Source organism: Phaethon lepturus, unplaced genomic scaffold (genome assembly GCF_000687285.1).
Source record: "Phaethon lepturus isolate BGI_N335 unplaced genomic scaffold, ASM68728v1 scaffold11268, whole genome shotgun sequence".
Lineage (NCBI taxonomy): Eukaryota > Metazoa > Chordata > Aves > Phaethontiformes > Phaethontidae > Phaethon > Phaethon lepturus.
Window position 1 is genome coordinate 30177 of NW_010556928.1, and position 17813 is coordinate 47989.

At 38.9% G+C, this 17813-nt stretch overlaps 1 protein-coding gene across 1 annotated transcript in view; it reads left to right on the forward strand.

Moving 5' to 3' along the window:
- TDP1 (tyrosyl-DNA phosphodiesterase 1) overlaps nt 1–17563 on the forward strand; it is a 47127-nt gene extending 29564 nt beyond the window's left edge. Inside the window, exons 14-15 of the mRNA XM_010292600.1 lie at nt 7358–7472; nt 17490–17563. Coding sequence (XP_010290902.1) covers nt 7358–7472; nt 17490–17563 — 189 coding nt within the window. The remainder of the gene's footprint in view (nt 1–7357; nt 7473–17489) is intronic.
- The last annotated feature ends 250 nt before the right edge of the window (nt 17564–17813 follow it).

The following is a 17813-nucleotide window of genomic DNA, read 5'->3' on the forward strand; positions in this document are numbered from 1 at the left end:
TACTCGGAGTAAATGAATCCAATTTCTATACATACAACGGATCAAACGAACAAAAGTTACTTGTACAAACCTGGCAAGATCTTGATCTTACTGAGTAGCTGTAGGGCAAGTTCAGATTTGCAGAAAGGATGCTGACAATCTTGTGGCTGTGGTAATCATTTTTGTTTGATGGTCAAGGCCTCTTTTCCTTAAACCTACAACTGCTGCAGGCTTACGCCCTCAGCCTAGTAAGAGTTAGTGAAGCTTTGCTGCAACTCAAGTTAACATTCTGGTGACAAGTAGGTTGCTATACCTGTCTGACTCAGCAGATCAGTCTATTAGAGAATGAACTACTTGATAAGGTAGGCTGGAATCTGGCTTATCTCAAATATTTCAAAGCAATAGATTAGCTTAACATGTGGAACTATATTACCAGTTGGCCCTACCATGATTGTAGCCTGTCCATGGCTGTCTTCACTCCCTTAGCTGTACTGGCACTAGTGCTCAGTGGATTCCTCATGCTTTAAACCAGCTCAGACTGGCCAAAACTAAATTGCACAAATTTTCAAAGTGTTCCATGAACCAGCTTAACATGATCAGGTGAGTGCTAATGCAAGGAAGAAGTAGGAAAGGGAAGTTCAAGGAGGGCAGAGAGTAGTGAGGTGAGTGTAGGATCACATCAAGATAACCTTTTGGCCTGGTTTTGGAACCAGAGCTGCTATGGAGAAGGCTGATCAGTGAAGTTTTAGATGAAAATACGTGTAAACAGCTAGGACCTGGCTGAGGAAAATGTATTCTGCACTACAAAGGGTAAAGCCAAACCCACAGATCTTTCCCTTTGTCACACTAGTTACTCTAAAGTAGCTTCTGTTGGGGGAGTAGAAGGCTTTATTTTGTCATATCAATGGCATGTCTCAAAACTCTCAGGGACCAAAAGCAGATGCTTATGGAAATGTATAATGGGTAGGCATTTAATGTCGTAGTTTATCCCTGAACATTTCTTGACTTGGAGGCTATAGCCTGTTCTGTGAACATCTCTTGTCATCTTTAATGAATGCTAGAAGCTTATAGGCATTTAACCTGCTCTCAGTTCCACAACTTAACAATGTCACATGAAGCACAGTATTCTGAAAATTTAATTTCATTTGATGGTTTTCCCTTCTAGTATTGAAAGATGCAATAACCATGTGATCCCTGTTCACCTTGTCCATAGCATTCTTGCTATAGACCTTGATCTGTTTCTAGGCTGAAGAGTCTGTAGCCTGCTCAGTTGCTCCTAGGGTGGAGATTGTTTGATCGTTCTTACTTTTTTTCTTCTGTATCATTTGAGTTGAAAGGGTAGTGAGTGGAGGGACAAAGGTGCACATCAGATACATGTATAAATCTGAAGAAATAGATCCAGATACAAATCTGACACAATGATGTTCTCAAGGTTTTACTTAGAGTCAGTTTGGCCTGCTGTATTTTTTTACAGTGTGATATGTAATAGATAAGCCTTCGATTGTTTTTCGTTTAGAATGGGCGGAAATGTGTACACGAGAAACATAATTCTAATATATCACACTTCATGATAAAGCTTAGTTTGGTTTTTGTTGAATAATGTAATTGTATGCAATATAAAGATGCTTTGTGTTAAGTGTGATGCTTTCTCTACAGCCCTCACGACTCTTATTTGTCTTTACATAAATTACAAAAAGTGTGCAAATGTGTGCTTCTGTACAGGTGGCTGTACTAAAACCTGCCAGTGTGCATGAGATAGTCTTATGTTTGTGTTTCAGTCCTCTCAGAACACAATTAAATTGAAACTCATCTCAAACTTTCAAGAGTATGTAACATTTCTCTTCAAAAATAAGTATTAATACTTGGTTCTTTTTTCTCCCAGTTTCCTAAATATTGATACTTAATTGTGAAGACTGGTGACTAGAAAACAAGTCACCTGTCAGTAATCAGATGATATGGTGTATATGGGAGGAAAGTGGGGAGAGGGACTGCAGCTGTCTCTGCTTTCTTGACTGGGAAGTGCCTGTAGAGACACCTGGTAACAAGGAGGCAGTCAGAGACAAATACTAGTAATACTTGCCTTATATACATGCAATCATCTGATATTAAAGTTGCAACGCTTAGCTTGTGAATCTATCTTATATATATGTCCTGCAGTTAACTCTGTATAAGAAGTGCTGCTTTGATAATTCAGTCTGGTTGTCAAGACTTGTCGGTTCAGTGTGGTTTAACATACTATGTGGCAGAGTAGTCTTAGGTGAAGGTAATGGAGAACTAGGAATAGACTAACATTTTTAGAAACTGAATTTTTAAAAGTTTGTTTGCAATTAAAAGTATACAGAATACTAACTAGATTAAGTGCTGCAAAACATAACTGAGCATTCCTAGGCCTTGGGAGACTCAGTATGCTCTAGCTATCGCAACACTGATTTAATACTGGAAATTTCTGATAGTCTGTTTCATCAGGTTGTTTCATGCAGTTTGATCACAGTGTTAATGACTCTTATTCTGGTAGAAGTTAAGGCTTGCATAGCACATACTTAATATTCTTAATCTTAAAAACTCTGCTAGCTCTGTGGTTTGTGCCTTCTGTTTTCTTGCTGAATACAGATTTGGAAGTGGATCGTTCCTCACTTGCCATCTGTTGACTGCCAGTTTTTGTCTGGTTTTTAAAATACTTCCAGAACTCATGCTTTGAGGTTAGGTCTTGGCCTGGTGTGCTAATGCGGACTCTCAGAAATATGTTGAATGGTTGTTCTCAACATAGCAGCAGCTGTCATCGTTTACAATTTTGGTGTTTAGGGAAAAATCAGCTGATGCTGACATTAGATCACAAGCTTCTCTTGATTAAAAAACAGTGTTTATAAAAAAGATAGTGTCCTGTGTTTGAACTGCATTTCCCTTTCTAGCTCCATTTCTATTTCTTACCTCCTACATCTTCACTCTCACTTGTGTTCAGCTTGCTCTTTCAGCTGCTGGGGATTCCTTTCCAGAGGCTGAAATAAATTATATCTTCAATGTGTAAAACATGTTGAGAAAACACCATCACCTAACAGTATGGAGTTCTGCAAGAGTATGTTGCAGTAATTATTTTGTTTGAAAAATCCTGGAAGTGTCTAATGGAAATATTTTTAAATAAATAGTCAGGTAAACTGAGCTTGACCTGTAAAATGGTGTAAAACTTGGTGGAATACTTAGATCTTCTAAAAGGTCTGAAGAATATGGTACTAGCCAGTCAGCTTTTGGAAATACAAACTTGGAGAAATACAGTAGTTGCTATTAAACTGAGAACTTGATTGCCTAGCTAGTGCTATCAGATGCTATAATTATATTTAGATAATCAGTCACAGGTAACTAACAAGAATGTTTCAGTTTCTGAAATGCTGTATTTGATGGTGAATACTCACTGGTAGTGAGTGAAATACTTTTTATGGTTGCCTGTGGGGATGGGTGAGCTGAATGAGCTGAATCTGGATTAGAGAGGATATTGTGTGTGTGTGTGTGTGATCATCAGAACTGAGCTGCTTAAATCTTTTGCTGAGTTCAAACAACTGAACCAAGCACCTTCAGTCATAGCTCAGCTTAGACCAGAACCAAAATAAAGTAGGTTAAGCTCTTTGACTGTAACATTAACTTCCAAAGTAGTGTAGTACCATTTTCTTCTTTGATTTCTCTAGTTGCAGGTGAAGTGTTCTGTATAAAATAGAGTGGGGTGGGGAAATAAATACAATGTAGGTAAACTGAGATTTTATAAGTGGACTTTAGGATGTTAAACATTGCTTTTAGTGTTCACAGAACAGCTTCAAGGTTTTAGACTCCAGTGGTAGAGACATCCAGAAACATGTTTTCTAAGCCAAGGAACTTTGGGATTACATACATGAATTTTTCACTGTGGGCTTCTTAAAAAAAAAAAGTTCTGATCCAGTTGAGTAAAGCTCTCTTTCAAATAAATGTGCCTCAATGTTGAGGAAGGATTTCATTGTGTATTCTCCTGGCCAGAGAAGCATGGTCACTGTAAAGTTTGCATGCATCCTTAATTCTTTACTGTCCAAACTAGCGAGTTTTTAAATAGTTTGATGAAGAGCGGAGAGTTTTTTCTGTTTACTGGCATGGGAAAGGATAGTCCCATAATCATCCAGTGGAATAATCGGCTGTTTCCTGTAGGAGTTACTTCACTAGTACAAAATACTGTAGTGATATCAGTGTTAAATCCCACTCAAGTAGGGGTAGTGACTCTTACCTCTATCTTGTGTGATTTTTTTTTTTTTTCAAAGTCTGCCTTGTGTTTGGGGCAAAAAAGCCTGGAAAGCAGATTTTTAAAAGCTGTTCTGCTTCCTGTTCTTACTTGCAATGCCAACTTTTACAATGTATGATGCTAAGGCACTAATAGAAACCGTAACAGCATCTAAAGTTTCAGAAGTACAAAAAAAAAAATGCTTTCCCAACTGAGAAATGTATCTCTTAATATTTCAAAATGTATTGCTGTGAGCAGCAGTCAAAGAACAAAATATAACTGCGGAGGGAAAAGTCTGAAAGAACAGAATATGGCTGAGGAAAATTTACCAGGCAGGCAGAATTTTTTTTTTTAGGCAAGAGCCTGCTGGTTTGGTTTTTTTGGAAACAGCAATGAGAGCTGTCAACATCCAGGAAATGCTCCAAACAGACAAAATGTGTGACTTATTTCAATGTCTGTGTAATCTGTGTGAAGATGGACAGCTGAGAGTTATTTTTAAAACCATGTGAATCTCCTCAGAGAGCCTTGTTAAAGAATGTATGCTATAACCTAGACTCTTATTCCAGGATCTTTTGAGGAAAACTAAATATCTTTTCTTGGATTAGCATTTCCTGAATGGAAGATTCCTACAGGTTAAATTCTGACAGACAAATAAAACAATTTTGGGATCAACTGATAGAGTCCAGTGGGATTGGAGAACAACATCAGGGAAGAACAGAGGGTATAAGAAATGAAGCAGAAACTAAAACATTACTGGGTTGAAAAAAGGGTGGATAACAGGAAAGAAAAGGATATTAAAAATATCCTACAAGTGGTGCTTTTTTCTTTCATGTTGTGTGAAAAGCACCTACTGTGATGAACATGTGGCATAGTTCTTGATACTTGAATTAAACTGAGATTATAATTTATGTATGTAGAGGCCTGAGTAGGTGTTGTTCTACACTATGTGCTTTGATAGCAGTGGTTATACAAATTTCTAACTAAGATGACACCAGGCAACAGCTGTGTAGCTTTGGTGCTCTTGATCAGGCATGCATATGAAGCTCATTGTAGGGTAAGGACTAACTCACCATACAGCAGAGAAGCCTTCTCTGCCATTCTACATTTCCCTCATAGCTGCATGTAGAAGACAAGACAAAAGCTCACAGGTGCTTGGGCCGATCAAATCTCATACAAGCCATTTCAGTTTGCAATTTAAATGTTACCTTATGAGTAGTACCTTGGACTGCACACTGCCCAGACTCCCCACCAACTGAAACCTGACTCCTATGAGTTCTGAAAGTTCTTACCACCACTTGCACAGTTCCTGTTCTTTGTGAGCTATGGCATCTCTGGCATATTTCATGTTCTTTCCACTACAGACATAAGTATGGTTATTGACATTTTTACAGGAAATTTCTATCAATTCCTGAGTGATTCAAGTTCACTGGAAGTAAAGCTTGTACAACTTGTTGCATTTTTTCTAAGTAATTCTGAATTTTGTGTCTTTCTATTCAGTTTCAAACACTTAGATGTTTATGAGATTTTAAAAATAATACTATATTTTTGAATTAGTTTGTTTTGAACATACTGCTTCTTAAAGGCTAAGCTCTACAAAAGGTTGTAGCCTGGTTTTGATAAAGTTTTATCAAAATTCAACTGACTAATGGTATAAGAAGGGGAAACTTAAAATGGATTTTCATTCACACAATCCTTCAGCATGGACCTTGTTTGTTTCCCCTATTCTTTCATTTAAAAAGCAGTGGCTTTTACTTAGTCCTTAAGTTAATACACAGTGTTTCTTATGTTATAACCAGTTGCCTGTTACTTTGGGTCATGAGACAAAAGCAGCACCTATATTCTAAAGGAGTTTATTGAACTGACTTGCTAGAACTGCTGTAATACAGCTTGACATTGTCTTCAGCAGCTTTCCCTGTTCTGTTACTATGCTTAATGAATACCAAAGGAAAAGGTGTAAGGCTGCTTTGTATCCCATGCTTTGCGTGGTCATGTGAATGTTGCTTCCTCCAGCTTAGAATGCTAACATTTGATGAAATAAAACTTCAGTAAAGGAGAACTTACAGTATTGTAAAAGTACCGTATATAGATGGGATTATCAATCATCCAGCATGTATGTTTGAATAAAATGGGATTATTTAGTGGTAACTAAGAAGCTTGCTTGTACTGTCACAAAATAGTAATCCACTAAAACTTGCACCAATGGATCCTACAGCTTGGATGAAGTATAAGTTAATATTCGGACATGAGCTGGCAATGTGCGCTTGCAGCCCAGAAGCCCAACCATATCCTGGGCCGCATTCAAAGCAGCGTGGCCAGCAGGTCGAGGGAGGGGATTCTGCCCCTCTGCTCTGCTCTGGTGAGACCCCACCTGCCAGCACTGCGTCCAGCTCTGGAGCCCTCAGCACAGGAAAGTCATGGACCTGTTGGAGTGGGTCCAGAGGAGGCCACCAAAATGATCAGAGGGATGGAACTCCTCTCCTGTGAGGACAGGCTGAGAGAGTTGGGATTGTTTAGCCTGGAGTTGGCCGGGGTGCCGCAGCTCAGGAACTGGCTAGGCACTGGTCCGTGCGTGGTGAGCAATTGTATTGTGCATCACTTACTTTGTGTGCTCTTTTACAAGTCATCGTTGTTGCTGCTGTTACTATTTTCATTATTATTTTCTCTTCCCTTGCTGTCCTATTAAACTGTATTTATCTCAACCCATGAGGTTTACCTTTTTTTTGATTCTCCTCCCCATCCCACTGCGGGGGGCAGAGAAGAGTGAGTAAACAGCTGCATGGTGCTTAGTTGCCAGCTGGGGTTAAACCACAACACACAAGGCCACAAGCATGTTTACCTAGTGAACATGGAAATAGATTGGTATATGTGTAAGGGACTGAGAAGGTAGAGCATATCCAATGTGGACCCACATGTGGGACTAAGCCAATGAATGTAAAAGAAAGAGAAGAACCTGAAATAGTAGTAATAAGAGAATCTGAGTTCTTAAGGCAGGAAGGTGCTTTGGGAAGTATCTAATCTCAGTAATGGAGGTAATTTTGTTTATTAAAATAACTGTTACTGAGAAAGAGTATGTTGTGGATTAGGTTTGTCTTTTTCTGCCAAAACTAATAAGTTTGTCTTCTGTATGTTTCCCTTCCTTCATAGGGATTGGATAAAGATTACTTTCATGTGAGAGGGAAAATGCTTTCAGAAAGTAATGATTCAGCAACATATTTTCCTGTACCTTATGACCTGCCACCAAAACCGTATGGAAGCAAAGGTAAGGTGTGACTTCAGAAGAAAAGGAGTTGTATTATATATGGAGCAAACTAATTTGAGTAACTGAGTCATTTGAACACTGCTGTGTTTCAAAGCTTTATTTTAATATTTTTGTGGCATGACTGCATGTGATAGAATACCAGTCTCACATTCTGCTTGCGGCTTCGAAGAAAGCACTATAGAGTCTTTTGGTTCTCACTTTTTCTTTATTGTTGTTTGTTTTGGATCAACAACCTAAATATTGTTTTTTCATTCCTCTTCTGGGATTCTTGCATGTATTAGGAAAATAGATATTGTTTATGGAATCAAAATGTTTTTCTGCAGAACTAACGGGGAAAGCAGTGTTTAAAAGAGGAATGTTTGGAAAAGGTCAGGTGTGAGGAAAAAACAGTCCTCTGGAAGTGGGGTGTGAAAGAAATACCATAGGGCAAATGTGAAAGAATTGCTGCAAATAAGAAGACAGAAAAGTTGCTTTTGGTCCATTCTATTTCATTTCATAGCTTTAGACTTATTTACTTCTTAGCTTTTAAACTAAGTTTATAGAGTCTTATTTACTATATAAAAGTAAAGACACTTCATTTCAAGGTGACTTAAGTCCACCAGCAGGATCAGAGCCTGCGAGCATGATGCTTCCTGTAGTTGAAGTAAGAATGCTTCGGCAGCATCCTCTTGATTGGGCGGCCTGTGGTAAATACCAACTATGATGTTTCCTGTGTTGGCTTGACCTCTGATTTTTCACCCCTAAGCTCTGAACCTGTTCATCGCTGTTTTTCAAACACAGCTCTGTGCAGGCATTCCAATTTTTGTTTTTTACATAGAGGGCACCCCCCTATTCTTCCTTTCCTGTCCCTTCTGAACAGTTGATTGCCACTGATTGCAGTGCTCCAGTCACGTGATTCATCCCACCAGGTTTCAGTGATACCAGTTAGATCCCAGCTTTCTAGCTGCACAGTGTCTTCTGACTCCTGTTTGTTACTCGTGCTCTGTGCACTGGTATAAGTGCGCTTCAGCTGGGTTGTTGACCGTGTCACCTTTTTTTTAGAGGAACAAGCTGTAGTTCCTTTGCAGCATTTCAGAGGTGTTTCTCTGTTGGTTCCCAATGCATCGGGAGCCCCTGGCTCTTCTGTGTTGCTCAAAACTTCATCCCTTTCTGCCACTGAGTCTCGATTAAAGCCCTACTTATACGTCTGGCCAGCTTGTTGGCAAAGAGGTTCTTGCCTCACTTGGTCAGGTGAATCCCATCAGCTCCCAGCAAACCTGGCTTCTTAACAGGTAGGTCCATGATCATAGAAGCCAAAACCTTGAGTATGGCACCAGCTACACAGCCAGGCATTCACCTGTTCAATGTGATGCATGTTACATTTGTAACTTGCAGAGGTGATTTTTCTGCTTTAAGACCTTACTACTTACCTAAAAGAATTCTTAAATGATATTTCAGTTTTTCCAGAGAAAAAATACTGGCTCAATGTAGAAATGATAATACAATCTATTATACTGTTTTATTTAGTAGAAAACATGCTCTCCATAAGTATTATTAATGTTGTTATGGAGAGGGGTGGCAGGGGATGTGCCTGTGTTACTAGCTAACTAAAGGGGAAGAATATATTACATACTATCATTATTGTTGACCTGGCTTTCAACTCTTCTTAAGAAGGTAAGTGGTGAGATACCACCTGATGTTCCAGTAAGTGCTGTGAACATCTACACTCATGGATGAATTCTTACAGCCAGTTTTAACTGCTGGGCTCTGGGACATGCCTGCACTGTCTGCTTAGTAAGTAATGCTCAAACTGATGTTTTTGGAAGGTTTTTCTAAAAGGTCATATTTAATTTTTTTGAAATTTAAAAAAAATATTAAAAATAAGAATCTGTGTGTATTCTCAAATGTGTTGCATATACTATCTTCCTCATACAAGGATGTAGTTGTGTAAATAATATTGTTCTTGTTTTAATTCCTGCATTCAACTTACTATGTCAATGAGTTTTATGCATATTTCAACTAAATGTAAATATTTTTTTTTCCCCTAAAGAACATTTTTCACTTTTTGCATGGGAAGCTTATTTCTGTAGAGAACTCATTCGTCTGTAGTTCAGCTTTTGGGTGTCAGCTTTCTCCTGTGATATGAACAGATGTCAGAATTTAAGTTGTCTGGGCTTTGGCAATGGAAGCAAAGTCAGCTGGCTGTGCTTTTCCACATCTCTTTCCTAAATATTCTGTTTCGGTTCCTTAGCCTGCTAGTGAAAAAGATATTTAAAGAATTCCCTTATTTTAGGATGGACTCATAAAATAATCTGTCCTTAACAATACAGTCATCAACTCCCAAAGTCTCTGGAGAGTGATATAAATAGATTTATTTTAATAAAGTCTTGAGAAGCAGAAATGCAACTGATTATAAGTAATTGTCCTTTCCCTAAAGAAACCATATTGACTGATCCCCTATAAGAAAAGCAGTTCCTTAGTTTGTGGAAATAATTTTATTGCAGAGATTCTTTGTCATACTGTCACAATGGCTTTCTGTCATACTACTTGGTGTTCATCAGATGCGACCAGACTTCCAGTGTGAAAACCATTACAGTGAAGTAAATGCATCTTGAATCTTGAAAAACAATAATACAATATGATTCTCAGGACATACAATGATAAAATCAGCAGTAAAGTATATTGTATTGGGTTTGTGTGGCAAGGTTTTGGTAGCGGGGAGCTGCAGGGGCAGCTTCTGTGAGAAGGTGCCAGAAACTTCCACTATGTCCGAGAGAGTCAATGCCAGCTGGCTCCAAGATGGACCCGCCACTGGCTGAGACTAAGCCCATCAGCAATGGTGGGAGTGCCTCTGGAAAAAAACGGCAACAGCAATTGCAGCCAGAGAGAAACAACTCTGCAGACACCAAGGCCAGTGAACAGGGAGGGGGAGAAGGTGCTCCAGGCACCAGAGCAGAGATTCCCCCGCAGCCGATGGTGAAGACCATGGTGAGGCCTGGCTGTCCCCCTGCAGCCCATGGAGCTCCATGCTAGAGCAGATCTCCACCTGTAGCCCGGGGAGGACCCCACGCCGGAGCAGGGGGATGCCCAAAGGAGGCTGTGACCCATGGGGGACCCATGCTGGAGCAGTCTGTTCCTGTAGGACAGCAACCTCTGGAAGGGACCTGGGCTGGAGCAGGGGCAGAGTGTGAGGAGTCCTCCCCCCGAGGAGGAAGGAGCGGCAGAAACAACATGTGATGAACTGACCACAACCCCCATTCCCTGTCCCCCTGTGCCGCTGTGGAGGAGGAGGTAGAGAATTCGAGGGTCAAGTTGATCCCCAGAAGAAGACAGGTGTGAGGGGAAGGTGTTTTAAGGTTTGGTTTTGTTTCTCATTATCCTACTCTGATTTGATTAGTAATAATTTAAACTAATTTCCCCAAGTTGAGTCTGTTTTGCCCATGATAGTAATTGGTAAGTGATCTCTCCCTATGCTTATCTCAACCCATGAGCCTTTTGTTATGTTTTCTCTTCCCTGTCCAGCTGAGGAGGGGAGTAGGCACCTGGGTCCAGCCAGGGTCAACCCACCACAGATGTAAATAATCTGTCTGATTTCAGCTATAATAATTCATGAGGTTCATCCAAAATCTTTAGAAGTCCGTTAAGTTCAGTAGTAATGAAATAATTTGGTTTTTCCCTCACCCTATATAACAGGAAGGAAAAAAAATACAGAAGACTTGTCCACCTTTGCCTAGTTTGCCTCATTAGTCAGCGTGTTTCCTTCTAAAACTCAAATTTAGGCAAAACAGAAAAATAGAATCTCTTGGAGAAACGATCATGAAGATTTTCTTTCTCCTTCTTCCAGAGATTTCTAAAGAGTATAAATAGAGATCATTGTGAGACAAATAACTTCTTGGTTTTGCCCTGTTTTTCTCTCCCATAGAGATAGATTATCCTTCACTGAGGTATAATCATAGGCTAAGCTTTAGATCTGAAGGATGTATTGATATGCTTTAAGATGTCACTGGTAGGGTAATTATGATATATCACCTCTGTGACACCAATATATCTAAAATTTTCCGATTGCTTTCATTTAGCTTTCAGTTGTATTTCAAACTTGCATAGAGCTGCATTTTACAATACATGGACAGGTAAATTCCAACTGCTTGTGCCAACCAGAGTCCTTTGATGTGAAGGGAACACAGAATGAAACTTAACTGGGTCTCAAACCATAGTTGGTAGCAGCATACTCACTTCAAGTTGAGGTGAGGAGTTTGTAGATTTCTTTGAGAGAAATCATACCAGAAATATTTTTACAAAAATATAAAAAGTTAGTATTAAGTTAAAAAGTAGCACATTTTAGCTACATAGGATGATTAAAAAAAAAACCAAACCACACTCCACACCATTATGCTTGAAAAAACTATTTTTGGACCTAAAAGTCGTCAGAAAGTAATGATTCCATGATTAATTAGCCCAATGAATCAGTGAATCTATGGTTCACATATATTGTAAACCATGTTGTTGTGTTATAGTAAGCTTTGGTATTTTGAGCTACTTCTGTAGCTTTTTCCTAGTGACTTGCACTGAACTTTCTAGGTACATTTAAGTGTGATTAGATTTATGTTCAGTTGGCTCTGTTTTCTGCCTTTTTTAGGGAGACCTCAGCAGATGAAACATTTCTGAAACATTTCTCTGCATTATTATTCTGTCAGATTTCAGATTTATTAATCTCATGCACTTGTTAAAGAACTCTCTTACAGTGCTACTGAAAAGGGGATGAACTAAAAATATATTTGAGTGGTTCTTTGAATTGTGACTGGGTTACAAGGCAGGAATTTATATAAGCTTTTTGTGAGCTCTTAGTTCAAAATGCTCTGCTTAAACCACCTGGAAGAAAAACCTATGAAGTAGGGGGGGTGATTTCTGATAAACAAGTTACTTCTCATTGAGTTTTCTCTTCAATGTACATATTTAAATCAAGGAAAGAAACTGGCTGTTCAGTTGACTAATAGCATAGAGAAAATATATATACAAGAAAATAAGACCGGTTCCAGCTCAGTTCAAATCGATCTAACGTTAGACTGAAACTACATATTACTATATATGCCAATTGTATGAATTACATAAGTCTGGTTATTTTGCTCTTTGAAGATTTCTTTCCTGAACCATTCTAACAATTTGTAAAAATGTATTAAAATGTATTTCATTATTTTCCAGTGAGAAAAATCTATTTTACCTTTGTAACTAGGGGGCTAAAGCTGTCAAATCTCGTGCTATGAGAGGCTGGAAGAATGGCGGGCAAATGAGATGGAAATTTGCTTTAATGCAAGTTGAAGCATTGTGGAGAAATGAACAGTCCACTTAACAATTCATTAGTTCTCTAGCTGAAGTTTGCAACCTCTGACAGCTGCGATTTCATTTTCTTAAGGATGCAGAAACGGATCAGTAACATGTCTCATATGAACAGTTCTCTCCCTTGTGAAGGGCCCAACTCACTGGTCGGTACTCCATTGCCACACTCACATGGCAGAGCAAATTGACCATTTCCATGTAACTTCAGATATTCACTGCTTGATATTTTGTCCATTTTCCACAATTTTTTTTCCTACGATCTCAGCTGCAATATTGCTACTATCTCTCTTACCAATACAAGCTGGCCTGATCCTCTCCTGAAAGCACAGCATTTCATCTAGAGTGCCTGAGCACTGATTCCCCTATCACTTTTGTTTCACCCTGTTGAGAAGTTTCTTACAACAGACTTAGATTACACAAAGGTATACAGCCCCAGGGTTTTTTTACATGAGAAAAGGTACAAGCTGCTTGCTGTAGTCAAGGAATATAACTTAATTTGTGATTTAGATATCACACAGTTTACTAACTGAGGAAATAATCTGCTGTATGGTAGGAACTTGAAACTTCAATACAGAAGTACATCAAGGGTGGATTTTTTTAGAACAACTTGGGAAAGGCCTCGGAAGAGTGCAAAGGACTTTTTTTCTCATCACATCAACACTTTGAGAAACAAAGCAAATCCTCCTTCTAAACTGCAGTACAGGGTGGTTTTTTTTTTTCTCCCTCCCCCCTCCCCAAAGTGCTGATAGTCCTGGCCTTCAGGAATTATCTTGTTTGTGAATATAATTATACATCCCACATCTATTCCCCGTCTGCCCTTCCCCCTTCTTGAAATCTTTCAGGTATGATTTTTGCATTGAGAGGAACAAGATAAGTTCCTTTTTAAATGCCATGCTCATCCAAAGGGAGGGGGGAAAAGAGACTTGAAGTATAGTGTGCACCTTCCGCAAATGCTGAGAGGGAGAAGTTTCCAGCCTCATGCGGCAGGGAGTAAGTTTGCTGTGCTAGAATGTATATGTAGAATGACTTGAAGAACTCTGGTTATTTGTAAATAACCTTTCTGTATATGTGAACACTTACTACTTCACAGCTATGTTCTTCAGTTGGAAGACTCACAAAATACTGTGAAAGATGATGTAAGAATCCATCCTCTCCGTTTAGAAATCAACCAGGAATAGCTCTTATCCAGAACTCCACTCACAGTGCAAAAGACACTTGTATTTTAAACTGAAGGAAGAGGATCACAAAGATGCTTTAACTGTATTTTATACTTTACTATTCAATTGCATGTTCCTGTAATTCACAGACTTTTCTGGGTTTGGCTGTACATACCGTACTGCCATCTGTCATACTTACGAGAACATGAAGCTTTAAGGCGGCGTGCTGGCATGTTTTTGACCTACGCAATACGCTGCATTTATAAAATACTATTGTTAAAATTTGCAAAACAACCTTGTTGTACCATTGTCAGCTCATTATTTCATGTTCTGCAACACTATCTCAGAACATGGAGGATTGAGTGATTAACCAGGTGTACTTGCAAAAAAACTTATCTTGTTCTCCACGGCCTCTCTATATCTTTAAATGAAATGTGACAGTCCATCCAGTTCTGAGAGAATCTTCAAAAGTCTGCCTGAGTATAACTTTAACAGCGCTTTGTCTGAGATTTCAGATAATCTTAAAGTAGCAGTGGAGTGGGAATGGCCCTGTTCATTCTACTCTGTACTAACTCTAGTTCTAGAGTTCTGCTGCTTATAAATGAGGCAAGAAAGAAGCAGTGGCACTGAGTTACTAGGTAATACTTAATAAGGTGCGGTTGAGACAAGATTAGGGTATCAGAAATGAAGGACTGGGCTTGAGAGGTGTGGGAGGTAAGAACGTTGAGCACACTTTAAAAATATGTGTAGTGGGGCTATGAATAGAATAGAATATTTCACTTGGAAGGGAAGTAGGGAACAGTTAACTTTTTTTCAAGAAGATCAACAGATTTAACTTTCAAAAGTGTGGCAATTGTTTTAGTGTGCAACAGTAAGCAGCTACAGTCATATGATATTTGTACATAGTCATTTTCTTTCTCTTGCTGCTATAGCTCCTATTAAAAGTTATAAATAATTTTAAATTAGACCTGATATTTTAAAAGTAACTGAGTTACAATTTGTTTCAGCAATAGTTTTACACATGGTTTATTAAAATAATATCAGGTGTTTTATAAAACCAACAGCATCCCATTAATAGAATAAATTTCCAAGTATGTCAATAGCTACATACTTGGAAAATTAAGAAAAATTCATTAGGATAGTTACAATAAAGAAAGAACTAAATTAGGTACTGAAGCCTTTCAGAGTTTTTTTAGGGGGTGACTAGAGTTGTTTCTGTACATCTAAGTCTTCCTCTGCCTGTATGTTTTGCTGAATTAAACAGAGTATCTGCAGACTGTAGTGAAGATGCTTGAGTGGGACTGGATTTATTCTGATGTCATAGAGAGAGGTCAATGATTAAATTTGACTGTATGCTTGGAATCCTTAAGGCTTATTCCAACATTTTCTTTGATAGAATTGGAAGAGACCTTCAAAGGTCATCTAGTCCAAGCCCCCTGCAGTGAGCAGAGACATCAACTAGGTCAGGTTGCTCAGAGCCCAGTCCAACCTGACCTTGATTGTTTCCAGGGATGGGGCACCTACCACCTTTCTCGGTGACCTGTGCCAGCATTTCACCACCCTCATTTTCAAAAATTTTTTCCTTATGTCTAGTTTGAATCTACTCTCTTCTAGTCTAAAACCATTACCCCTTGTCCTGTTGCTACAGGCCCTGCTAAAAAGTCTGTCCCCATCTTTCTTAGAAGCCCCCTTTAAGTACTGGAAGGCTGCAGTAAGGTCTCCCCAGAGCCTTCTCTTCTCCAGGCTGAACAACCCCAACTCTCTCAGCCTGTCCTCATAGGAGAGGTGTTCCACCCCTCCGATCATTTTTGTGGCCTCCTCCGGAGCTGCTCCAACAGGTCTTTCCTGTGCTGAGGGCTCCAGAGCTGGATGCAGTATTCAGAATAAAGTGTACTTTATTCTGTATCCGTTCCTACAGTTTTTAATGTTCTCCACCTTAACTTCAGGATTGCTGCTTCCTAGTAAGGTTGATGGAAAGGCAGTATCTATTATGTGGTAAGGTATTAATCTAAAATACAAAACGTACATGTAGCTTTCAGGCAGGAGACTGATAAAAGAAGCCTAGAGAAATAATGGTGCTAGTTGTTTTTTTTTTTAAGATGTCACTCAAAGTCCAGATATCCTGCAGTTAACCCAGAAACCCAGAGAGATGTTTTCTTGGCAGTGCAGTGCGCGTTAAGTGCTATAGTTTCTTCAGCTTTCTGATGCCTTAATTTTTTGTGCTTGGAAATCATCTGTCCACTGTAACCAACTACTACTTCTACCTAGAAGCTATATTGTGATTTTAAATCAGGGGAAGACAAGGATGTTTGCTTTTATTGTCCTTTTATAATAACATTATGTGAAAGATGGTATTTGTTGTATAGGCTGTTTGTTCACTGGTGATCACATTCCTGTGACTTGTAACATCCCTATCAGTCTTCATAACCTCTAAACAGTCTTTTTTTCCAACTCAAGCAGGTTCAGTTATGTTGTAATTTAAAGGGTTTTTTTTCCCTATTACTACTGTAAAGACACTTGTGTAAAACATTTGCATTATTAATCATAATCAATAGCTTATCTAAAATTTCAATTGACAAGCATATAGCAAATCTTCTTTAGCAAGTATGCATAGTATATCATCCATACGAGTAGCTTGTTTTTGATAAATTAACTACTCCCATCATCCTTAGTACAGTTCAGTTTAATCTGTGTGTTGTACAGATTAACATCACTGTCTTCCTTCAGGGCTTATTTTGTAGATGGAGAAAAGAAGCAGGCTAGATTTATAGAAACTTCTTATTTGAGAAAAGGCACTGAAAGGATTGAAGGCGTTTTCTCTGTATTTCAGTAGGAGTAGCCTGAGAGAAGTAGCTTGGCTTCATAAACCAGCTGCTTTTCTGCAACATATATGTGGTAGGAGGAAGAGCCTAGAGCAGGCTGCAGAGCTAGCAGTTGGTTCCTGCTGCATTGCCTTTTCTCCTTCCCAAGAGCGAGAACAGCTTCTGTATTCTGAGAAGTGGAGGGAGGGAACTGTCTGCTGCAAACCTGTTGCTTATCAGAAAATGTAACGTTTGAAGAAGCACGGGGTGAATTTGAACGTTTCAGAGTTCGTGCAGGGTCATTCTTAGATACTGAATTCTTCTTGTTCTCCCTGTGAAAAATACTAATACATTACAGCACTTATTTATAATTCCGTTGGGTTAAGAGATATGCAGCACAAAACTTGCTGCCTATGGGCCAAACCAAATTTGGCTGCATTACTGTTCTGGTGTATTGTCTGAAATACAATTCTTTTACAGCAGGTGGGGACTATGTTGGGTTATGCTAGTTGTATTTAAAATGATTTGGGGGGGAAAAGCAAAGCCTTTTGAAAACTCTAAATCTTACTGTTTTACAAAACAGCTGAATAAAAATTTCAAGTAAACAGAAATATCACATGGGGGTATGTGAAAACCAGTGGGAATTTCAACCTTCCTTTTCCTCCAAAGGGAGGGGAGGAAGAGGATCAGATTTTTATATTTAATAACTGAATTTGTCATGAGCATGTTTTTGTTTTGGTTTACAGATCAACCATGGATTTGGAATATTCCTTACACTCACGCCCCTGATACGCATGGAAATATGTGGGTTCCGTCGTGAATGTTTCCAGTGTTCTGTGATGTGCCGACGCTGAGCCCGCCGTGCTACTTGCAAGACTGCGTATTTCTGTTTTTTAAGCCATGATGTCTGCTATAATGGTTAATTTGTAGTTGAAAGAAATATTAAAATGTTGATGATGGGAAGATTCTTGGAGAATCTGTAACCATATTATTATAAATGAACTCGTAACACTGCATTTTTAAATACCTTTTTTATATGCCTTTTCCTTACTGTGGTTCATAATATGCTT